Raw genomic sequence first — 25,368 nt, 5'->3', positions numbered from 1 at the left:
TAATGTAGATTAAAATGTTATTTGTTTTTTCCTTTTTTAAGACACAGGATCTTGCTTTGTCACCCAGGCTGGGTTATAGTGGCACAATCATAGCTCACTGTTACCTCAAACTCCTGAGCTCAAGGGATCCTCCCACCTCAGACTCCTGAGTAGCACGAACTGCAGACTCACACCACTGCACCCAGCTAATTTTTTTTTTAATTTTCAGTGGAAATGAGATCTCACTCTGTTGCCCAGGCTGGTCTGAAAACTCCTGGGCTCAGGCAATCCTCCTGCCTCAGCCTCTCAAAATGCTAGGCTTACAGGCATGAGCCAACACACCCTGCCTATAATTTATAATCCCTGCCCTTGAGGAGCTGAGAATCTAGTGAGGGAGTCAGATTCCATTTCTTAAGACAGATTTATTGAGGTATAATTGACATAAAATAAACTGTTTGTTTAAAGTATACAATTGCATAAGTTTGGACATATGACTACACTCATGAAGCTATCTTTTATCTTTTCATTGTTTTTTATTTTGAGTTTTGAAAGCTGTGTATATTTTGGGTATAAATCCTTTATCAGATATTTGTGTCATGTCTTTTCATTCTCTTCACAGTGACTTTTGAAACACAGAAGTTTTAAGTTTTGAAGTAAGCTTATTAATGTGTTGTTTTTGTTCTTCCTGTTTTGGTTGCTATAGCTTTATAATAAGTCTTAAAATCAGGTAGTATGGGTCCTTCAACTTTTTTCTCCTTCAGAGTTGTTTTGCCGAGTTTTAGAATCAGTATTTCAATGTTTACCAAAACAGCTGCTGGAATTTTGAGAATACTTTGAATCTATAGATCTATTTGGGGAGAATTGACATCTTAACAATGTTTTGTGTTTGACACATGTCTAGGATATATGTCTCTGTTTATTCATGTCAGTTTTTCTCACTAGTATTTTATAGTCTTCATTGTATAATTCTTCCCCATTTTGTCAGATTTATCCATAAGTATTTCATAATTTTGTTGCTGTTGTAATTTTTTTTTAATTTCTGTTTTTATTCATTACTACTATGTGGAAATACAATTGATTTTCAGATTACAATTCAATATGTTAAGTGCTCTACTAATGTTATGTGCAAAGTACCTTGGGAGCATGGAGGAGGAACAATCAACCCTACTTATGGTGACAAGGAACGCTTCATAAAAGAAATAACATAAATTTTCTAGTTATTTTCTTGATTTTTAGTATGAATATCTTGCCCAGAATTCTAGATAAATGTGTAATAATTAAAATACAAATTATTTTTAGAAACAGTATACTAAATAATAGACTGGTAATTCTAGTATTGAGTTTAAATCTTTGAGCTTTTGATTCTGGAAATTTTTAATCATATATGAAAATAGAGTATTTTCATAGCTTTATTTATATTATGTGGTTTTTTATTGTGTTTTTTTGTTTGTTTGTTTTGAGACAGAGTCTCACTCTGTCACCAGGCTGGAGTGCAGTGGCGCCATCTCGGCTTACTGCAACCTCCACCTTCCGGCTTCAAGTAATTCTCTTGCCTCAGCCTCCTGAGTAGCTGGGACTACAGGTGCATGCCACCACACCCAGCTAATTTTTGTATTTTTAGTAGAGATGAGGTTTCACCATGTTGGCCATGATGGTCTCGATCTCTTGACCTTGTGATCCTCCCGCCTCGGTCTCCCAAAGTGCTGGGATTACAGGTGTGAGCTACCCTGCCCAGCTTTATATTATGTGTTTTTATGTGTATACATATGAAATTTCAGACTTACAGAAAAGTTGCAAGAGTAATACGTGGAATTTCCATATACTCTTTACTCAGATTCACAGAAAAGTTGAAAGAATAATACATGGAATTTCCATATAGTCTTTACTGAAATTCAACAGTTTACATTTTTGTCCCGTCTACTTCATCATTTTGTCTATTTTCTTTTCTTGAATTGTTTAAGAATATATTGGAGATACTGTGACCTTTTACCCCTAAATACTTGTTGTATATTTCCTAAGAACTAGGACATTGTCTTACATCAGCACAGCACAGTTATCAAAATCAGGAAATTTAATTTGATACAGTACTGTTAGTTAATCTACATTATAATATAATTTTGTTATTCCAATTATGACCTTTGTAGCTTTCTTTCCAGTCTTCAATTAGTCCAGGCTCATACCTTGGTATTCTTTAAACTGGAACCATTTCTCAGCCTTTCCTTGTGTTCATTCACCTTGATATTTCTAAAGTGGATAGGCTAGTTATTTTGTAGATTGTCCTTCTTGTGTTTGCCCACTGCTTCTTCCTAATTAGGTTCAGGTTATTCATTTTGGTAGGAATCCCACTGAAGTGATACTGTTTTCTATTTAGTATACTTATTTATTAATATTATTTATTAATATATATAGAAGTATAGACACTTGCATTCTTATTGTATTCAGTGGATTATGATCCATTGCTTATTATCTGATGCTAAATTGTCCCATATTCAATCAGTGGGAATGCCTTCAAACTATTGTGTGCCTTTGACATGTGCCCATCATTCTTTAATGCACTTTCTTCTTTGAGCATCTGCATCTTTTTAGCACAAAAAGATGTTGTAGGCTTATCTTGTATATTCCCTGCACCAACTCTGGAATCAACCATTTCTGCAGGTGGTCCTGGATTTTTGTTAGTTTTTGGAAGCCAAGATTTGAACTAGAACATATGTTACACCACACACACACACACACAGACACACACACACAAAACTGTGAATTTATATCGATACCTCCCATTCTTAACCAGCATCACAGCCTATATTGTAGTCTTTCCCCCTTTCCATAATTGGAACTCTCTTCCCCAACTGTGAAGAATGTGGCTCCCAATATCTTCAATTTTTTTCCTTTGTTTAAGCCTAATATATACAAAAGGTGGTTTCAGAACTTCTAAACCATGCCCCTGCAGAAAGTAAGCCTGTTAAATGGAGTTCAATATTTGTTTACAGTTCTTTTATTTTTGAAGTAAAATTTACACACATTGAAGTATACAGTGTTAAATGGATAATATGGTGAGTTTTGGCAAATAGATATGCTTTTATATCCCACACCCCTATCAAGACATTTAAAAAAAAAAAATGTCTATCACCTCAAAAACTTCCCTTGAGCCCTTTTCTGGTCAGTCCCCAACCCCAGAAACAACCATAATTTTTATTCTTTTCATTATAAATTACTTTTTTCTTTTTTTTTTGAATGTCATGTAAATATATATCATACACACTTCTGTATCTTGCTTCTTTTGCTTAGCATAATGTGAGATTTATCTTTGTTTTTTAATATATCAGTGGTTCTATCCCTTTTATTACTCAGGAGTATTCCTTTGTGTGATCATGGCAAATGTTTTATTAATTTTTTATCAATAGTTGGATTGTTTCCACTTTAGTTTTGTGATAGTCTTTTTTTTTGTAATGTCAACTTAGCTAGGCTACAGCCCCCAGTTGTTCTGTCAAACACTAATTTGGGTATTGCTGTGAAAGTATTTTATAGATGTAATCAAAGTCTACAAGTAAAGGAGTTAATCTAATTACATTCAATAAGCATTTTTTTTTCCTTTGAGACAAAGTCTCAACTCTATCGCCCAGGCTGGAGTACAGTGGTGTGACCTTGGCTCACTGCAACCTCTGTGATGCCCCTGCCTCTGCCTCCCAAGTAGCTGGGATTACAGGTGCCTGCCACCACGTTCAGCTAATTTTTGTAATTTTAGTAGGGACTGGGTTTCACCACGTTGGCTAGGCTGGTCTCGAACTACTGACCTCAAGTGATCTGCCCACCTCAGCCTCCCAAAGTGCTGGGATTACAGGCGTGAGCCACTGTGTTTGGCTACATTCAATATGATTTGCATTAAATAAGTGATAATCTGCCTGGGCCTGATTCAGTCCAGTGGAAGGCCTTAAGAGCAGAGCTGAGGCTTCTCTGAAGAGGAGATTCATTCTGTGTACTGTCGCTTCACCCATGCCTGAGAGTTCCTGTGCACCCTTTGGACCTGACTAGTCAGCTCCTCAATTGTGTAGGCCAATTTTTGGCAATAAATCTCTTCATATATATGTCCTACTGGTTCCATTTCTCTGGTTGAACAATGACTGATACAAATCTATTATAAATAAAGCTGCTATGAACATAATTCTTTGCAGTTTTTGTGAGCACACATTTTCAGTATTTGTTTAGTAGTAGTATTCTCTGCAGTTTTTGTGAGCACATATTTTCAATATTTGTTTAGTAGATATCTAGGGATGGAAGTTCTAGGTCAAAGAATATGTGTATATTTAATTTTATAAGGGATTGCCAAACTCTTTTCCAAAATTGTTACACCAATTTATGTTCTACGAGCAATATATAATGAGATTTCCACTTCTTCTGCATCCTCGTCAACATTTAGTGTTGTCACTCTTTTTTTATTTTTTTTTATTTTAGCCTCTCTTTTGAGTGTATGGTGGGTTCTCACTGTGATTTTTTTTTATTTGCATTTCTCTGATGACTAATAATGTTGAGCAATATTTCATGTGGTTGTTAGCCAGTTGTATATCTTCCTGTGTGAAGTTTATATTCAAGTCTTCTGTCCATTTTTCTAAATTGGGTTGTGGTTTTATATAGACATGTAGGAGTTCGTCACATATTCTGAACACAAGTCCTTTGTCAGATATTTGATTTGCAAATATTTTTTCTCCAGTCTTGTCTAAGCATTTTCCTGAAGGTGTTTTTTCATTGTTTGTTTGTTTGTTGTTTTTGTTTTGTTTTTTTGAGATGGAGTCTCGCTCTGTCACCCAGGCCAGAGGGCAGTGGCATGATCTCAGCTCAGTGCAACCTCCACCTCCCAGGTTCAAGCAGTTCTCCTGCCTTAGCCTCCCGAGTAGCTGGGATTACAGGTGCATGCCACCATGCCTGGCTAGTTTTTGTATTTTTAGTAGAGACAAGGTTTCACCCTGTTGTCTAGGCTGGTCTGAAACTCCTGACTTCAAGTGATCCACCCGCCTCAGCTTCCTAAAGTGCTGGAATTACAGGCATGAACCACGCCACTCAGCCCTGAAGGTTTTGATGACCAGAAGTATTTAATTTTGCTTATTCTAGTTTTTGTTTTGTAAATTTTTTAAAAACTTTTAACTAAAAAGTAAACTTTAATGTTGAAAATGCAAACTTGGGAAAGACAGAAAAGATCACACGCAAGGCTGTCACTTCACACTTGGAAGGTGACCTTCCAAGTACCCTTGCACAGTGGCCGGGCAGAGGCGCTCCTCACTTCGGAGACGGGGCGGCGGCCAGGCAGAGGCGCTCCTTACTTCCCAGACAGTGGGGCGGCCGGGCAGAGGCGCTCCTCACTTCCCAGTTAGTTGGGCGGCCGGGCAGAGGTGCTCCTTACTTCCCAGGCGTTGCCAGTTGAGCAGAGGCGCTCCTCACTTTGCGGACTATGGGCAGCTGGTCAGAGGCGCGCCTCACTTCCTGGACAGGGCAGCAGCCTGGCAGAGGCGCTTCTCACTTCCCAGACGGTTGGCAGCTGGGCAGAGGCGCTCCTCACTTCTCGGACTGTGGGCAGCTGGGCAGAGGTGCTCCTCACTTCCCAAACGGGGCGGCGGCGAGGCAGAGGCGCTCCTCACTTCCCAGACAGTTGGCAGCTGAGCAGAGGCGCTCCTCACTTCCCAGTCAGTTGGGCGCCCTGGCAGAGGCGCTCCTCACTTCCCAGGTGGTTGGCAGCTGAGCAGAGGCGCTCTTCACTTTGCGGACTATGAGCAGCTGGGCAGAGGCTCTCCTCACTTCCTGGACAGGGCGGCGCCCTGGCAGAGGCGCTCCTCAGTTCCCAGGTGGTTGGCTGGCTGGGCAGAGGCGCTCCTCACTTCCCAGACAGTTGGCAGCTGAGCAGGGGGTGCTCCTCACTTTGTGGACTGTGGGCAGCTGGTCAGAGGCGCTCCTCATTTCCTGGACAGGTTGGCGGCCTGGCAGAGGCACTCTTCACTTCCCATATGGGGCGGCGGCCGGGCAGAGGCGCTCCTCACTTCCCAGGCAGTTGGCTGGCTTGTTTTGTAAATGTTATGGTCACTGCTTTCTTTATCCTGTCTAAGAAATTTATACCTACCCAATGTCGTAAAGCTATTCTCCTGTATTTTCTTCTGAAAGTCTTACAGTTTTGTGTTTTATGTTTATGTCTGTGGTCCATCTCAAAATAATTTTTATTTGTAGTGTGTGGTCACAGTTAAGGTTTATGGATTTTTCTATGAATATCTACTTATTCCAGCAATATTTGTTAGAAAATATTTTTCTAATGGATTATTTTAGTACCTTTGTTGAAAATCAGTTGATGATACAAGTGTGATTGTACTTATGAATTCTGCTTAATTCCATTCAACTCTTGGTGTTTCTGAAGGCCAAGACTAAGTAAGTGTTCAACTTAGGGCGTTGAGTGTTCCAATTTTCTTGTTTTTTGTTGCTGTTCTTGTTGTTGTTGTTGTTCATTCTAGGTTCTTTGCATTTCCTTGTAAATTTTTAAGTCACCTTCTTAATTATTATTTTTTAATGTCTACTTGTGTTAAGATTGATATGAATCTTTATATCAAAAATTAACATTGTAACAATATTGAGTCTTCTATCTCAAGAGAGTATATGTCCCATTTAAGTTTTCTTTTTTTTAATAGTGTCTTTTTTTTTTTTTTTTTGAGATGGAGTCTTGCTCTGTGGCCCAGGCTGGAGTGAAGTGATACAGTCTCCACTCACTGCAACATCTGCCTCCTGGGTTCAAGCAATTCTCCTTCCTCAGCCTCCTGAGTAGCTGAGATTACAGGCACACACCACAACGCCCAGCTAATTTTTGTATTTTTAGTAGAGACGGAGCTTCACCATGTTGGCCAGGCTGATCTTGAACTTCTGACCTCAGGTGATCCACCAGCCTCGGCCTCCCAAAGTGCTAGGATTACAGACGTGAGCCACTGCACCCGGCCAGTAGGGTCTTCTTTGTTGTTACATTTATTCCTAGGTATTTTATCGTTTTTGACATTATGGGTAATGGATTTTTAAAAAATGTTTATTTTCTCATTGTTTGTTGCTAGTATACAAACATACCCTTGATCTTACTAAGTTTACTTACATGCTTTTTCTTTATTTTAATTTCCTCTCTTTCTTTCTTTTCTTTTCTTTTTTCTTTTTTTTTATTTTGAGACTGAGTCTCGCTGTGTCTCCCACTCTGGAGTGCAGTGGCACCATCTCGGCTCACTGCAACCTCCACCTCCCAGGTTCAAGCAGTTCTCCTGCCTCAGCCCCCCAGTAGCTGGGATTAAAGGCACACACCTCCACGCCTGGCTAATTTTTACATTTTTAGTAGAGGTGGAGTTTCACCATGTTGGCCAGGCTGATCTCAAACTTCTGACCTTAGGTAATCCACCTGCCTCTGGGGATTACAGGCGTGAGCCACTGCGCCTGGCCTCTCTCTTTAGTTAGTGATTCCTTAGAATTTGCTATGTAAACAATCATGATATCTACAAATAGGGACAGTTTGACTTTTTTTTTTTACGTTCTTTATGCCGTTTTGTTTCTTTTCTTGCTTTATTGCACTGGCTGGAGAGACCTTCAGTACAGTGCTAAACAGAAGTGATTCTTGCCATGTTGTGGTAGGTGGAATGTTTTTGCCATTAAGTGTGAAGTTAATAGTGACAGATTGTTTGTTTCAGGTACTGAGCAGTACAGTGAATACACAGGCTATGCCGAGACATATCGTTGGTCCCGGAGCCACGAAGATGGGAGTGAAAGGTAAGTCTGTTTCTGTCTTCAGTATTCCATGACTAAAAACAAAGGAATTTGGGCTTGACCCTCACACACTCTCATTCCCTCTGCTTGTATTTCAGCAAGTGAACTTAAAAAGGAAAAAGAAAAGAAATCAGCATTACAGGTTCATTGTCATTTAAAACACTATTAGCACCTTCCTGTACCAAAGGGAAGAACAGAGAAGATAAAACGAAAAGTCTAAAGCAAAGACAAAGAGGGGCAGAATTCTCTACAGTTCTTTACCTCTGAACTACAATCAGAAGCTGTGGAGGTTAAATTCCGTGTTTAAATCTGAGTAGAATAGGTTCTAATTAGAGCTTAAAGCCTTTGACCAACTTACTAAGTTATATTTAATTTTTCTGTGAAATTAGATAGAGGAAACCTATGTTGTGACAGTTGACCTAATGCCACAAACCAGTTGATGGCAGAACCTGCAGTGTGGTTTGCTGCTCCTGTCTCCTATTTCTTCTTGAAATATAGTCTTCTACTTTGACAGTCTTGCTTCTAGTTTACCAGAGATAAAATTTTGCAGAAATGCTACCTGAAAGCTTGTGGGATTTTTTGTTTTGTTTTATTTTGTTTGTTATTTGATGAGAAAGCCATTGTGGCAGAAAGAATCAGCTCTTGCCCACGTACCACAAATTTATTCCTCGTAATGTCTCAAGTCCATCCTCTGCTTTCTTTCTCTTTATTTTTTTAAAATATGTGGTTGCAACAAACATCTACGTAGATGTTTATTCCTGATAATTATTTACAAACCAGCATGAAGATTTCTATTTTGGTTTTCGGTTTGAAAAGTCGCTTGGCACAGCAATATATGCAAGTTCATAAAGAGATTAAATATTTGGGATTTTACATGTTTCCAAAATTATCATCTCAACCATTGCTTTCTATTTCCACAGGCAACATGGTATTGTCTGCTTTGATGTCTTTGTTATTTTAAAAATAGTTTCTCACAGTCAGCAATTGAGCACAGTAGGTAGAATGCTGTACTGAATTATTTCACATTTTTGTAACACTTCTTAGGAATTTCCTGGACAGTACATAGTGATGTTACAACCCCAGTGATTTAAAGCGGATCTCTCAAAGCAAAGGAGGAATGAGCTTTTGTCAAGATGCAAATGCCATGTCCTTAGTATTAGAGGAAAACAAAGAACTAGATTCCTTTTGTTTGCCCCCAAATCCTTTAACCTCTGAGACTTACTATAAATGATTTACCTGTTTACACTATGTCATTGTGTTGTCTCTGGGTAATTTTTCATTTTACTCTTTAATGTCTGACAGTGCACACTGTATATGCCTCAATCTAAAAATAAAGGGTGTTTCCTTTCTTTTCCTTTCCTTTTGCTCAGACCTGCAGACACTGGTTTGTTTGTTTTGAATATTTTAACACAGCTAAAGTCTTGGCAACCTGACCCCTGAGAGGATTTCATTTGAGCAACTGACTACCTGTTCCTTATCTTTTCTCCCCTTTCCATCCTGTCCCAGGGACGACTGGCAGCGGCGCTGCACTGAAATCGTTGCCATCGATGCTCTTCACTTCAGACGCTACCTCGATCAGTTTGTGCCTGAGAAAATCAGACGCGAGCTGAACAAGGCCAGTAACCTTATTTCTTAGTTCATCCGGCAGCTGTCATCTATTTACTGCCATTTTATTAATGCTGAAATTAATGCTTTCTGGTAATTCTTGCAGTGTCAGTATGTCTGCCCACAGCTCTCCTGATTTAATGGCTGTGTCAGCTTGTACAAGATGTACTTTCCATTTTGTAATTGTTTGATTAGCAGCTAAGGTTGCCAGATAGGCTGTTGCTTAGTTTTAAACCCCACACATGCATTTATCTCATCAAGTACCTTAGCTGCTATGGAACATTATCATTGTAAAACCATATAGAAACGAATGAGCTCTGAAAATTTTTTCTCAGACCTGCTTAATGACATTTTCTCTACAAAGTATGCTATCAGGGTTAAAACAGAAAAACTGAAAAAGCCAGGTCAAATGTTCTATTTTAGGTAAGATTTATGATGGAATCTATTATTTTCTGTAATACTTAGTGCTGCCTACTATATTCATTTTTTTCTTTTTTATTGTATTACAGAAATATAAAAATGAGCCATACCTGTTGTTCAGATTTTCAGTATTGGCAACCATAATAAATAAACTCTGTTACACAATAGAGAGCTGAGTCTGTTCTCTGGATTTTGGGCTTTCCCAAAACAGCAGAGATTTTCTTTAGTTCCTCAAATTATTCACTCAGTAGAGATTTTCTTTTTTTTTTTTCTTTTTGAAATGGAGTTTCACTTTTGTGGCTGAGGCTGGAGTGCAATGGCGTGATCTTAGCTCACTGCAACCTCTGCCTCCCGGGTTCAAGCGATTCTCCCGCCTCAGCCTCCCAAGGACTAAGATTACAGGTGCCCACCACCACACCCAGCTAATTTTTGTATTTTTAGTAGAGATGTGGTTTCACTGTGTTAGCCGACCTGGTCTCGAATTCCTGACTTCAGGCAATCCTACCAGCCATGGCCTCCCAGAGTGTTGGGATTACAGGCGTGAGCCACTGCGCCCAGCCTAGAGATTTTCTTTAGTTCCACAAATTATTCACACAGCCAAGAAGACTGACCCAATTCTGAAGATCAGTGTTTCACTCCCATGAGTAGGATTTGGTTATGAGATTATTAGGATAATGAGGCTTGTGGTTTTACATGGTTATACATGGTGTGCCAGTTCCTACACAGACTTCTGAGAATAATAACAGTGATCTAGACAGACTTTTACTACACTTAAAACTTAGTAGATATTTTGAACATAATTAAGTATCTTATATCCTGATCTATTTGGGAGAATCTAATTTATTGTTGAACATATTCTCGTATGTATAATTTTTTAAATTATTTTAATGTTTAGAGTTCTCAAGTTTTATAAAATGTTTGAAGAATAATGCACTGTTTTTTAAAGTTGAACTTACATAACAGACATCATTTATTTAAAAATAAAAAGAAAAAGTAATCCCTCAGAAAAGCTATCCAGAATGTCTGGCCTTTGATGTATCAACAGTTCTAAAGTTCTCTCCTGCCTGATTCTGAAAGTCAGAGATTTGCCTGTACTGAAGATTATCTTTTTTTTTTTTTTTTTTTTGAAGCAAGGTCTTTTTTGCCTAGGCTGGAGTGCAGTGGCATGCGCGATCACAGCTCACTGCAGACTTTCAACCTCTCTGGGCTCAGGTGATCCTCCCGTCTCAGCCGCCTGAGTAGCCAGGAGTACTAGTGTGCACCACCACACCTGGCTAATTTTTCTTTTATAGATACACCGGGTTTCACCATATTGCCCAGGCCAATTTCGAACTCCTGGGCTCAAGCGATCTTCTCCCGCCTCAGCCTCCCAAAATGCTGGGATTATAGGCATGAACCACAACGCCCTGCCTGAAAAGTACCTTTTACTAGTAATTAGATACATTTTAAATGTAAGCCTATTTTCACTGTTCCAAACTCTTGCCTTAAAGCAGTTGTCCCCAATGCCATGAAGTTTTTATGATAGAGCATATCGAGTAGAATCAGTTTTATCTTTAAATTTTCATGAGGTTTTACTTACCTAAACATGTATATGTGAATTTGTCACATGGTCAAGAGGACATTTATATAAGCAGTAGATTGTTGGAGAGAAATATATGAAAAGGAAAGTAGAACCAAAATGTGTGTAGCCATGATTAATACATTAATACAAAGTGAAAGGTTCCCTATTTTATGAGTGAAGTCTATACTCCCACATATACTTTTCTGTGAGAACTAGATCATTCACTTTTAGAAGTTATCCTCAATTTTTAAGAAGGTAACTTCAGGCATAAGTCTTTTTTAAAATTGCCAAGTCCAGTTGATTCTCTCTGCACTTACTTGTGTATCACCAACCTTCAGTTTGACCATCCTCAGAGACACCAGAAATTTAAAAGATATATGTGAATAGGTTAAGTTAGTTGTAAATATTGGCAACATGGAAGAACATTTATTTATAGAATATAGAGTCCTCATGAGGGGCATTTGATACTAAGAATGAGTCTTTAAGTAATCTGGCAACAAGAGTTTTATTTCATTGGGAGTTGGCGGCGGTCAGTCACACTGCCTTATGGAAGTGTCTCAGGAATATTTTGTTAAATGACTTGATCGATAATTTAAAAACTTTTTTTTTTTTTTTTGAGACGGAGTTTCACTCTCGTTGCCCTGGCTGGAGTGCAATGGCACGATCTCAGCTCACTGCAACCTCCGCCTCCCGGGTACAAGTGATTCTCCTGCCTCAGCCTCCCAAGTAGCTGGGACCAGAGGCATGCACCACCACGCCAGGCTAATTTTTGTATTTTTAATGGAGAGGGAATTTCATCACGTTGGCCAGTTTTGTCTCCAACTCCTGACCTCAGGTGATCCGCCCATCTCAGCCTCCCAAAGTGCTGGGATTACAGGCCTTAGCCACCACGCCTGGCCTAAATAACATCTTAGACAATGTTAATTTAGGTTTTCGAGGTAAACATTTTAGAATTTACATAAGTACATTATCTTAAATCAATCAATATGTCACAAAATGTTATATATTTCCTAAATACTCTTCGAGTGCTCAATAAAGCCTAGTAAGTTGAGTGTCAAATCAAGTTTGGGACAGATGAAGCCATATGAAGCAGAGGGGTTCATTTTTAATGTATAGTGATGCAGGTGTACATTCATTTTCCACCTGCAATTATTCATGTCACTTATTCATGTCAATAAAGTCTAGTTTATAATTCATAAAAGATTCCTTTCAGTCAAATGCAGGTGGATTTTTTTTTTTTTTTTCAAATTATACAGATAACAATAGTAAATGATTGCTTACTCTGTATGAGGCATTCTACTTAGCACTTTAAATGCAGTGTCTGATTTAGTCCTAACCACTCAGGGAGGCATAACTATTTTTCTTGTCTCTAATTTAGAGACAGTGAGCTCACTTCTTAGGAAGTTGAGTAATTTGTCGCAGGCCAGGTCACATAGCTGGTCAGTGACCAAACCAGAGCTCAAATCCAGGCTCCCCTGACTTCAAGTCTTTTTTTTTTTTTTTTGAGATGGAGTTTCTCTATTGTTGCCCAGACTGGAGTGCAATGGCATGATCTCGGCTCACTGCAACCTCCGCCTCCCGGGTTCAATCAATTCTCCTGCCTCAGCCTCCCGTGTAGCTGGGATTACAAGCATGCACTACCACACCCGGCTATTTTTGTGTGTTTAATAGAGACAGGGTTTCTCCACTTTGGTCAGGCTCATCTCAAACTCCCAACCTCAGATAATCTGTGCACTTCGGCCTCCCAAAGTGTTGGGATTACAGGCATGAGGCATTGCGCCCAGCCAAATCATTTTTTAAAAATGTAAGTCCTCCACATAGAGACTACTATAACTAGGTCTGACCTTCTAGACTTTTTATGGTTCAAACTTAAATAATTGAGAATATTTCTGCTTTTGGAATAGTCTCCTACCTGCTTATGTCTGAATCACTCTTCTTTTGTGGTCATAAACTTCTGCTGTGAGCAAGGTACCTGTTAAATGCTTTTCTCAATATGCTTTTCTGTTTGATACACTTTTTCAAGGAAATTTGAGGGTTCCCTGCTATTTTTCAAATTCCTGTGAGACAAGGAAATACCTCGAGTGTAATAGAGCCTATCAACACTTGGACTAACTTTAAGAAAGCACCTAGTTCAGAGCCTGGCACATGGGAAGGCATCTGATAAATGTGTGTTCTTTTATTCACTGATATATTCCAAAAAATGTGTTCTTTTAGCAAATAATTAGTTTTTTAATTCTTTCACTGAAAAAGGAAAAAGCAGTAAATGATTTTGTTAAATGTCATTGGCAACTTAATTAGAAATTAATCCAAACAACTTTAGGCCTTCTAAATTAAAGCATTTGTCCCTTACTAATTACATTTACCTATTAAAATTGACTTAAGAATTTTGGTTATGAGCAGCAGGAATCTCACATAAACTGACAGCACAACTTGGAGACAATGTTTAATATTTTGTATCTCATGTTTTGCAAACTTTGTTTTAGAGCAGAAGTCTGTGTGAAATCACTTTAGAGATGACTTGCACAATTCTACTTGTGTGTGTATGCATGCCAGAGAGAAAGGAGGAAAAGAAAAAAACCCACATTTTTCTAAGTGAAAAAGCAGTAAGACCAGTTTTCACCGTCAGAATTCAGTATGGATCTCTGACCTCTGGGGACCTGTTTGCTACTTTTAAGCATTACTCACCAGTTAATAATTGAAAAGCCAATCCTACAAAGTGCTTTCCAGGCCTCTGGAAAAGGTCTGCTCCGTCCAGGCTCCGCCGGTCTTACTGGACCCACTTCATGACCTGCAAGTAGAGTTGGTTTTTAAAGGAGGGAACCAGTCTCCTTTTATCTGACTGATACTGTGAAGCAATGTTTAATCCTGTGAGAGATCAGCTGGGTATCATTCTAAAGGAGAATTATCTCAGGATTAGAAAGATTTATGACTTCATCTTGTAAAAGTGGCAAATAGCACTGCAAGAGAAGAAAGAAACCACCTGTGAAAAGTTGTATTTGCCATGTTAGGTAGGATTTTAGGTAGGATTAAGTAATGAGTATGTTTTGTGGAGCTTGCTGAATCTGAAGTTGAACAAGGTGGAGAGATAGAAATCATCCCTATTTACCTTTTTAAAAAATTGATCTGTTTATTGATGTTTTTGTTATTATTCACCACCATATTTGGAATAGGTCTGTTATTAAACCAAAGCTTGATAACAAAACCAGTCAATATTTGCTGCTGATATTTCTAAGAAATTGAGCATCTGAGCACTTATAATCTTTTCATAAAATATGTGTCACTTTACTTTTCAAGAATGTTCCAAATGTATCATTTGTAGTGGGTTTTCCCTTAAGTTTCCCAACATATAGAATCAGAATAACAATTAAATACATATCCCAGTCTTGGATTTTATACATCAGGAAACTAAGATCTGCATACTTCTTTCATTTTATTTTGCATTTTAGAATAGCAAAAACAATGTATTAATGTTATAATTATTTTAGAGATAAAGTCTAATCCCAGCTACTCGGGAGGCTGAGACAGGAGAATCGCTTGAACCTGGGAGGTGGAGGTTGCAGTGAGCTGGGATCACACCACTGTACCCAACCTGGGCATTAGAGCCAGACTCCGTCTCAAAAAAAAAAAAAAAAAAGTCGTAAGAAATCACAGAATACTAAAAACCTCAGAAAATCAGTATCAATATCTACTCTGTATTAAGTTAAAGAAGTATAGTAGATTGATTTCATATAAATGAGCAACTCTTTAGGAACAATAATTATTAAATTATTCTAGCAAATAGAATAATGTATTTACATGATAATGAAAGAAATCTTTTAAGTAAAATCATGCATCACTTAAAGATGGAGATACGTTCTGAGAAGTAGTCACTGTGCACATATCACAGAGTACTTACACAACCTAAGTGATATAGCCTGCTACTCACCTAGGCTAGATGGTATGGCCTATTGCTCCTAGACTGCAAACCAGTAGAGTATGTTACTGTACTGAATACTATAGGCAGTTGTGATGCAATGGTAGGTATTTGTGTCTTAAACATAGGACAGGTACTATGAAAATATGGTATTTTAATCTTATGGGACCATCATCGTGTTTGTGCTTCATTGTTGACTGCAACATCACTATGCAGCACGTAACTGTCTATCTGCTTGGGCCTGCTAAAATTGATATTGAAGCCAAAGATCTTACTTAAGTGTGCATGTGCACATTTGTGCCAGACTATTCCCCTGGATACCATTTATTTCCTGGGCCTCATTTTGGGCCTGTAGACTCTTATACCAGTTTTGTTTGGTCTCTTTTCCATTTTCTTTCCTTCTTTCCTACATCTTTATCATTACTATTTCCTGATTGGTCTCTGGTTTTTAACTCTAGGTACCAATATTTTCATCTTGCTTCTCAACACACCCCTTTGCGACCTTCAGGACTCCCAAATTACCTTTATGTTCCCTGTCTTCTTCCCTTCCCATCAAAACTCATTCCAAGATAGGGTTGTTCATTGGTATCTTCTGCTTACTATCCTGAGGTCTCAGTGCTTCCTTTTTCTTTTCCCCCTTCTGAGTTGTTTATTAGTAAAAATAAATTGCTCTGTCATTGCAGAATATCAGGCCAGGGTATGGCCAGAGTTCAAGCTGGCTTTCTTTTACCCTTGCAGCTCTCTGATCAGTCTTCTCAAGTACTCTTGCTCTGGGTGAGGGAAAACAAACGCATATGCCAGTATAGAGCTCTTGAGAATTCCTAGTGCCTCTCTCTATGGAGTGAGAACTTGGCAACTCTTTTGAGGCCTCTATCCTTATCTGATCTTTGTTTCTTTACCAAAGGAGTTCAATTCCTACTCCTTAAAGGAAAGGTGCCCTGATTCAAGGCTCTGCCCTAATCTCCAGCGCTTAAGGTATCCTTCTTCCTAGAAAAGGGAGAAGCCTGGGCTGACCTTCCAGAGAGGGCTCGGGGCAGCATACTACCGCTGTCTTATTTTTGACCTTACAAATTCTTGCTTCTTAACAGAATAAAATAATTTTGTATTTAATCGTTATAACCAGTTATTCTAATTTCTATGTAATTTTGTCATTTAATTTTTATCTGATTAATATTTTTTGGTGGCAGGGATGGGGGATAGAGTCTCACTGTCACCCAGGCTGGAGTGTGGTGGTGCCATCATAACTCACTGCAGCCTAGACCTCCTGGGCTCAAGCAGTCCTCCCACTTCAGCCTCCCAAGTAGGTGAGACCACAGGCATGCACCACTACACCTGGCTAATTTTTTTGTTTTGTAGAGGCAAAGTCTTGCCATATTGCCCAGGCTGGTCTCAAAACTCCAGAGCTCAAGCGATCCTCCCACTTCAGCCTCCCAAAGTGCTGGGGTTACAGCCATGAGCTTTTAAAAATTTGATCTAAACACTGAATGAGGTTTATTTTCAGTTTCATGGTTTGTTTTTATGGCCATTTTTCAAGATAGATAATTTTCCAGGAAAATTTGATAATATTTTATACTAGATTTTGCTTCTAATAATTTAAATGTTTCAAATTCTCAATCATTAGGCTTTAGTTTCACCAAGCTGTTTTTGCACATTGAAGTAAAGTTAACCCAGTTATTTAGAGACAGCAGTAAGAAAGAAACTAAAACCATCCTGACAGTATAAAACGCAGAAATGAACTAGGAATCTGAGGAAGCCTCCTTCTCTCTAGGCGTGTTAGAAAATTCTGACATGAAACAAAGTGGCAAAGTTATGTTTATTTTTCCAGAGGGTTTGTTCTCTCCCTTGTTGGTATAATGACACAGACTGTCTTTCAAGAGCCTATTCAAAACAAATGTAGCTCTTAGATTTTTTTGACCTGAAAGAGATTTTCAGAAGCTCCATGCGTCTGACTATGCAGGTAATTTGTGAGTACTTGTGTAAGCTCTGTACTACAGTGTTGAATAATGATCTGGTACCAACTTATAATTAATATCTGTCAGGATTTACAGTCTAGGAGGGTATGGAAGGAATAGCCTTGTTAATCCATCGAGACAGTCTGTAAAATAAATTTTTATACCTTTGTGAAAACTTCAAAGAACAATTTACTATATTTCTATGTGTGGGTTTCATAGAAGCATCTTTCTTTATCCTTGGTTTTTCTCTGGGAACGTTTGTCAAGATCATTCTTTTAATTGTATTTGCTATTATATGTAAGCTATATTTTAGGCTTTGTTTGGAACTTGAGAACCCAGGGGAGTTTTGCTTTGTTGTTATATTAAACCTGTTATAGTCTGATCACTTCAGAAAATAAGAATGTAGAAAGAAGGCAGAAAGACCAACTAGTTGACAGCAAAGAGGTGGAAATCAGGAACTCTGGGATCTTACACAATGGTCTTCTCATATAGAAAATGAGCTGTTCATTTAATTAATACTTAGCCAGCATCCTCAGAATATATTTTACTTTTCTCAGATTACTGGCAAATTTTTAAATATTCTAGCTTAAAACAGAGCTGTGAAACTAGAGAATCTTAGAGCCGAAAGGCATCTTAAAGGTTATTTCATAACCAGGTGTAGGAATCCCTTCTATAGACAGTTGCTTGCTCTTTGTTACGTATTTCAGTAGCAGGAAGCACATTTATTAATCTAGTCTCCATAACTCAGAGAGAGAATGCTGAGGAGGCATAATAGTGACCCTTTGCCTGATGAAAAGAATAGTGATTAAAGCCTTCAAACAAAAAGAAAACTGTTCTAACAAGTGCCTTTCTTTTTTGGTGGTTTTTCCTAGTAGTTTATAATTGGGATCCTATTAGTTCTTGAAATATCTCTGCTATTTTCTTTTTTTTTTTTTTTTTTTTTTTTTTTTGAGACGGAGTCTCGCTCTGTCGCCCAGGCTGGAGTGCAGTGGCCGGATCTCAGCTCACTGCAAGCTCCGCCTCCCGGGTTTACGCCATTCTCCTGCCTCAGCCTCCCGAGTAGCTGGGACTACAGGCGCCCGCCACCTCGCCCGGCTAGTTTTTTGTATTTTTAGTAGAGACAGGGTTTCACCATGTTAGCCAGGATGGTCTCGATCTCCTGACCTCGTGATCCACCCGTCTCGGCCTCCCAAAGTGCTGGGATTACAGGCTTGAGCCACCGCGCCCGGCTGCTATTTTCATTTCTGTTTGTTTGAAGTGGAAAAAGAAATTGGGACCTGTATTAGTTTAAGGAATTTTATTTGCTTAGCATTCAAACAAATAAATATTAGAATTTATCATTTCTTAGTCTCTTCCTTGCATAATCCCAGGTTTTTCTCTCCCTTCTTCCTTCTTTGTTTTTCCCTCTATTTTGGCCCCTATGGGAAAAAAAAAATGAGAAGTTGAACATAAGCTTAATACTGGACACCGATCCTAGTACATTAGTCAGAAACACTGTTAGTGTCTAGGCACTCACAGGCTTTGATATTTCTTTTATCCTGCAGGCTTACTGTGGATTTCTCCGTCCTGGAATTTCTTCAGAGAATCTTTCTGCAGTGGCCACAGGAAACTGGGGCTGTGGTGCCTTTGGGGGTGATGCCAGGTTAAAAGGTAAGTTGTTGTAGAGAAGGATAAAAGCATTCTGACCACGAAAAAACGTTAAAGCCAGATTGCTAATGTCCTGTCATGAGACCACAAAAATCTAAGAGAAAAGGAAAAGGAATATTTAACACTATTTTCTTTTTTCCTATTATGTTTAAAGTAATTCTTATTTTAATTTATCATTTTCCTGCAAAGGTTGCTTATCACTTTGATCTCCCAGGACACAGTATTTCATTGAATATTGAAAGGTTGGCAGGGGGAGAAAAGCATATAATGACTGTGAAGTTTCAAACCTGAGCTTGCACTCAAGCACTTCCCTTCACTGGAGTGATTTTTATGGACAGTTATTTCATTGACTCATTCATCCACCAAACTTAATAGCACCTCTGCCACTTTCTAGGCATAGTGGTAGGCTCTGAGAATACAAAGATGGAGAAGATGTGATGCTTGCTTTGGAATTCACAGTCCAGCATATGAGAGAGAGGCAGTATGAGACCGATGCAGTACACGGGAATGAGTAATGTAGTGGAGGCCCACGGGGCTGTGGGAGCACAGCCTGGGAGAGTTGCATGAATGGCACAGATAGGAGGCATCTGGCTGTCCAAGAAGCAGAAACATTTCTTATGTGTTATTGTTTGTGGTAGGAAATTCACAAAACCCGATCAACAAAGCTATTGGCCATTTATTACATTGACATTTTTTCGAAGTATCAGTTACAGAAAATAATACTATGTCATTACTTAGGATGATTACTTTTCCATTTCATCCCAACTGATCTGACACCACCTGGATGTACTGCATTGCAAATGACACCAACTACCTGGAGTAATTGCAGATCTTGCCTATTGAGGACAGAGTCCACAAGATTGCCCCCACTTCAGACTCCATCCACAAGTTTCAGGGGGATTCCCAGGCCATTCACATTTCTGTCCAGCTGGTTGCTGTTCCAGGAGGTTCCCATGTCCCCACCTCAGGTTTGATAATTCACTAGAAGGACTCACAGAACTCAGAAAAAAGTCCTGTCCTTACCATGACAGTTTTATTGTAAAGGAAACACATAAAGCGAAGCCTAGAAGGGAAAGCAGAGCTTCTACAACCCTTCCCCTTAGTGTCAGGGCACCCCACTCTCCCGGCACATCAGTCTGTACACCAGTCAGGAGGCTGCACTGACCTTTGGTGACCAAAGATTTCATTGAAGTCTCATTCCATAGGCATGATTGATTAAATCATTGGCCACATGATTGAGCTCGGTCTCTGCCCTCCCCTGACTCCCGGGAGTGCAATGTGAATCACCTCATTAGCAGAACAAAAGCACCAGCACTCAGGAAATTCCAAGGGTTTTTGAAGCTTCTACCAGGAACCCAAGATGGCACGCCAGAAAAATTCTTTGTTATACCACAGTTAACAAAGTAAAGCAGACATAAAACAGCCAGCTAGCCTTAATAGCCGAACTATATTTAGATAAAATTCATCTCTTTGGGAATGCTTGAGTCTGTCATAATGTAACTGCCTTTCCCCTCATCAGTAAAATGCTTCTTAATATTTTTATAAAAATGACACATTTATTATTTCTTTTAAATCCAGAAAAATACCATGAAGTGTATAAAAATCACCAGAATTCACTGTCAGCATTTGGTGGCCATCCTTCAGGTCATCTCTGTGGCAATCTGTGTAACTGTTGATGAGGTGACAGCCTCTATTCTATTCTATAGCCTCCTCCTTTTAGAAAGTCTGCAGTCTCATGGATAGTTTTCAACTATCCGTCTAACAAACGTAGATCTACTGAGTACTCAGCATTTGTTAGTGGCTACACAGTATTCTGTTGTATGCATATATGTATCATAATTTATTTCACAGATTCTCCATTCACAGTTTGTTTTCATTATATTATAAGCAGTACTACAGTGTATAGTACAATTATATATATATATATAATGTGTAATTAAGGTAAATTCCTAGAGGTGAGATTAATGACTCAAAGAATACGTATACTTCATTTTGATCCTTGTAGATTGCACTCTGAAAGGTGATATCAATTCCCGTTGTCTTCCTCACATGAACAGCATCACCACGACAGGACTTTGTCATTCTTTTTCATTTCTTTGAGGTTCAACAGTTTTCATGTTTATTGGCCATTTGTTTGTTTTGTGAATTGCTTTTTCATGCCTTCTGCCCATTCATCTCTTTGGGAGTAGTTTGATTTTATCACTGGCTAATAATAACTCTTTGTATGTTAAAACATATTAATTGTTTAACTGTTATATATTACAAACATTTTTCTGCTTCATTTATTTCAACTGATTAGGCTGAAGTTACTGAGTTAGCTTTTATGTGTTCACATTTTTGTGGTGTGCTTGTAAAGATCTTTCCTGTCCCTTTATGCTAAAGACTTTCACCTACATTTTCTTCAAATTCAAAGACAAAAACTGCATGGTACTATTTTCAGTGTTTGAGGAAACCTGTTTTTCAGTCTGGGCTTATTGATCTTAAGACAGACACTTTTTTCCTGTCTTTCTCTTAAGTAAAATGAATGACTAGATTCAAGTCATCAATCCAGAAGCTAGGTCTGCAGTAAGCCATGGTCATTTGTGATAGACAGTTTGGAAAGCTTTATAAATGTGTTCACTTCTTTTCCTTTTTTCTTTTTTTCTGGCTTAAAAGCCTTTCAGACTGCAGCTGTGCCTGCTCTGGTGCCTATCAAGCATAGTAGTCAAAGATTTCCATTATATAATTCGTTTCCTCAACCATTGAGATTTAAATTTTGGAGTAACTGTGACGTTTCCCTCCCCTTCATTAGCCTAAATACTCATTAAAAATTTAGAATGAGTCATAATGTCCTTCAGTGGGGAATTGGTTACTAAAACTATGATGCTAAAAAAAAAGAAATTATGGTACATTTATACAGTAAAATATTATGCTTCCTTTAAAAACCATTATAGAAATGTATCTGTTGACAGGGAAAGATGGTTTTGGAATATTGACAAATGGGAGAAATACACAATGTATGCCATATAAAGCATTTTAAAATTAAATTATGGATATAAAATATCACACACAAATTTGAGGTTCTCTATGTTTATCTGTTTATGTGCCGAGATTAACTATGGTTCGTCTCTGGTGGGTGACAATTTTTGTTTTGTTTTGTTAGGGTTTTTTCATTTTTTATTTTTAGTAGAGATGGGGTTTCACTATGTTGCCCAGGCTGGTCTTAAACTCCTGAGCTCAAAGGATCCTCCCACCTTGACCTCCCAAAGTGTTGTGATTATACTTGTGAGCCACCACACCTGGTCAGTGATGTTTTATACTTTATTTTTAATCTGCATCTTTTTTATTGTGAGCATATATTGTTTTTGTAACAAAAAATCTTATAAAAAACGTTCATGGTGGGTAACATGGGCAGGTATAAATCCTTAAACTTGTATTTCTTTAATTGTTAATAGAAAGAAGGCTAAGCTGAGCACGATGGTTTGTGCCTATAGTCCCAGCTACTGAGGAGGCTGAGGTGGGAGGAATGCTCGAGCCCTGAAGTTCACGGTCAGCCTGGGCAACATAGTAAGACCACATCTCTTACAAAAAAAGAAAATTATAAAAGAAAGAAGGCAAAAAATATTTTTTTTATTTTGAGACTGAGTCTTGCACTGTCACCCGGGCTGGAGTGCAGTGGCGCTATCTCGGCTTACTGCAGCCTCCACCTCCTGGATTCAAGCAGGTCTGCCTCAGCCTCCTGAGTAGCTGGGATTACAGGCACCTGCCACCACGCCCAGCTAATTTTTTGTATTTTTAGTAGAGATGGGGTTTCACCATGTTGGCCAGGCTGGTCTCAGACTCCTGACCTCATGATTCACCCGCCTCAGCTTCCAAAGTGCTGGGATTACAGGCATGAGCCACTGCACCTGGCCAGCAAAATATTTTTAATATGCTTGTTACTTAATTGTATATGAGTTTTGTGTTTTACCACACTTCATTTGTTTGTTTGTGTAAGATACAGGGTCTCATTGTGTCACCCAGGCTAGAGTGCAATGATGTGATCATAGCTCACTGCAGCCTCGACCTCCTGGGGTCAAGGGATCCTCCTGCTTCAGCCTCCCAAGTAGCTGGGACTGCAGGCATGCGCTGCCATGCCCAGCCTCACAATTAGTTTTGAACTACTTTAATTATACATTACTTTGACAACTGTTAAGAGAACATTTTAAATATATTAGTTCATTCAATAGACAGTTTACTAACAACCTTCTTCCTCAGGCAGCCAGTGGCCTTAGGAGCCAGAGGCTAGGAGAGAAAGGACTAGGGGGAAATGGAGGGGCTTTGGGACCTGGCTCCAGCAGCAGCCAGTGGCCTCCTGCGTGCCTGTGCCACCGAAGGGGCTCCCTGTGGCCTCCTGCCTGACCTGCATCTTTCTGAGCACCTTGTGGAAGTGCATGTGAAAGCTTTTGAGCCAGTGCAAGCTCTACTTATTTCTGGTGCTCCTAACTGTTCCAAAGTGACCCCCTAGTTCATAGTTGGCTTTTAACATTTCATTGAAGTTTTAGCTGATTTATTCCTTCCCATTTGTGTGGTGACCACCTCTTTCTCCTGTTACTTTCAAAAATAAAACAGTTCATGTATTTTATCTTCTCAGAGGGGTTTGTCACCCTTTGGTTGCCTCAAAAACTCAGCTCTCCTATAAACTCAGAAAAAGTTACAATTTTGGCCTTTTCTCATGGTTGGAGTTTTTTAACTTTCTACATCTCGTCTCAGCAGAGATGTTTGCGTGGGAGGGCTTCTGCCTCAAATGTACCACCAGACCCGAGGCACCCATGAGAATTTTAGGAGATAACTTAAAATTTTCTTAATGGTTAGTTTGTTAAAAATTTTGCTTTTATCTCTTGTCTAATTTTATTGCATTGTAATCAAAGAATGTAGATAATACTATTTCTACTTTTTGGAGTTTCTCGAACTTCTCTTTATGACCTAACATAGTCAGTTATTGCAGACATGTTGACACTTGGAAAGGTGTCTCTGAAAGGTATAAGACTTACTGTTTTGCTGTAAGATTCTATACCTTTTAGGTCAGACTCTATCCTTCTGACTTTACTTGCTTATTTTGTGAAGGAATTGAGTTCTTCTTTAACATTCCTTCTTCTGTTGTGTTTTTGTAAATTTCTCCTAGCATTTCCTTTGGTGTTTACTTATAAGTTTGTCCAGCTTGCCTTATTTCTTTGTTGTTTTTGTTCTGTTTTGTTTTGTTTTAGGTGCTTAGCAGCCTGAAGCTGTAGTTTTTAGTTTCTCTCTCTAGCGATAAGTGGAAAAGAGGGATGAGGAAAGGGCTTTACTGGCCCAATCAGAAACAGAAACTGAGAACCCATGACTGTATTCTCTCCCTTGGACTCCCCTGTATATGTTACCTGACCTGTAAACAAGTATGCCATTGCCAGTTTACTATCATTAAAAGGTGTCTTGTTGCATTTTTTGCATTTTCTTTTCTATCCCCATTCCCTACCTTCAGTACCTAAAAGTGACTTGCAAATAAAATATGCTCAATGAATTTCTGTTTAATAAATTTATTCAGTGGCTTCTGTGTGCCTTTAATTAATCTTAGGCTTTGCACATTTTTCTGTAACTGTCTGTCTGTACCTGGCTAATTACTTCTGTCCCTTGTAAGGTTCTACTCCAGTAGTAACTACTCCAGAAAGACCCTCATTCCCTTCCACCAAAAAAGTTCTGTATTAGGATTCTTTTGGTTGAAAGAGACACTAATGTAGCTTATGCCTTCCACCTAAAAGGGTACTGTTGCTTGACGTGGCTGAGCAAAGCAGGGTAGAGTTGACCTCAAGTATGAGTCCATCCTAGAATCAGGCTCTCCCTCTGTTTGTGTTCATTCCTCTCCTGCCTGCTTCTTTCAATATAATGGCCTCATTTTCATCTGTCTCCTTCACATTATCTCTGACTGGCAGTAACCAGGACCAAATAATTCCAGTCTTGCAACCCTGCAGTTGAGTGACCCAAGAAGAAAGGAGGACCCTTTAGTTTTAAAATGCCACAAAAATACTCTAATTTGACCAACTGGGATTACTTCTCATCCCTTGAACCAAGTTGTTAGAGCCAAGGAATCAAGAAACACAAGATACATCCCCTAATGAGATTTAAAGGATTTCTAATTTATTTCCATGACTTATGTATATTAAGTGAAATGTTTCTGGGATATAAAAACTTTTTATAAATTTCTTTCAGACCTTATGTCCATTTATTTATATCAAACTTAAATACTAATATTACTAGTTATTTTGTAATTTTGGAATCAAGATAAACTCCAGAAAGATGATTTCTCTAGAAAAAGAATCTAGACAGTACTGATGTCATTTTCTGACATGCTGTGGTTGGCCTACACTAGCCCTTTGACTGAGCTTTATAGGAAGTGTGGTTATGGAGTTGGGAAAGGGGTGACTTCCAACCAAAAATGGAAGGTAGGAGTATAGAGCATTGGATCAGGTCACCTCAGTTTGTCTACCACAGGCTCCTCCTCACTTTGCTTTCTTCTGCCAGAACAGATCACT

General features: G+C 38.8%; 1 protein-coding gene across 3 annotated transcripts in view; it reads left to right on the top strand.

Annotated features, from left to right (window-relative positions):
* Positions 1 to 25,368, top strand: part of PARG (poly(ADP-ribose) glycohydrolase) — a 71,419-nt gene that overhangs the window by 38,056 nt on the left and 7,995 nt on the right. For all 3 annotated transcript variants that reach the window (XR_004177010.1, XM_031652362.1, XM_031652363.1), the window contains exons 7-9: positions 7,668 to 7,746; positions 9,250 to 9,358; positions 18,739 to 18,844. Coding sequence is in view for 2 of the 3 variants with exons in the window: in XM_031652362.1 (XP_031508222.1) it covers positions 7,668 to 7,746; positions 9,250 to 9,358; positions 18,739 to 18,844 (294 nt within the window). In the remaining variant the exon portion in view is untranslated. The remainder of the gene's footprint in view (positions 1 to 7,667; positions 7,747 to 9,249; positions 9,359 to 18,738; positions 18,845 to 25,368) is intronic.

Source organism: Papio anubis, chromosome 11 (assembly GCF_008728515.1).
Source record: "Papio anubis isolate 15944 chromosome 11, Panubis1.0, whole genome shotgun sequence".
NCBI lineage: Eukaryota > Metazoa > Chordata > Mammalia > Primates > Cercopithecidae > Papio > Papio anubis.
Note: the sequence above shows the minus strand (reverse complement) of the source record. Positions and strands in the feature narration are given on the sequence as shown.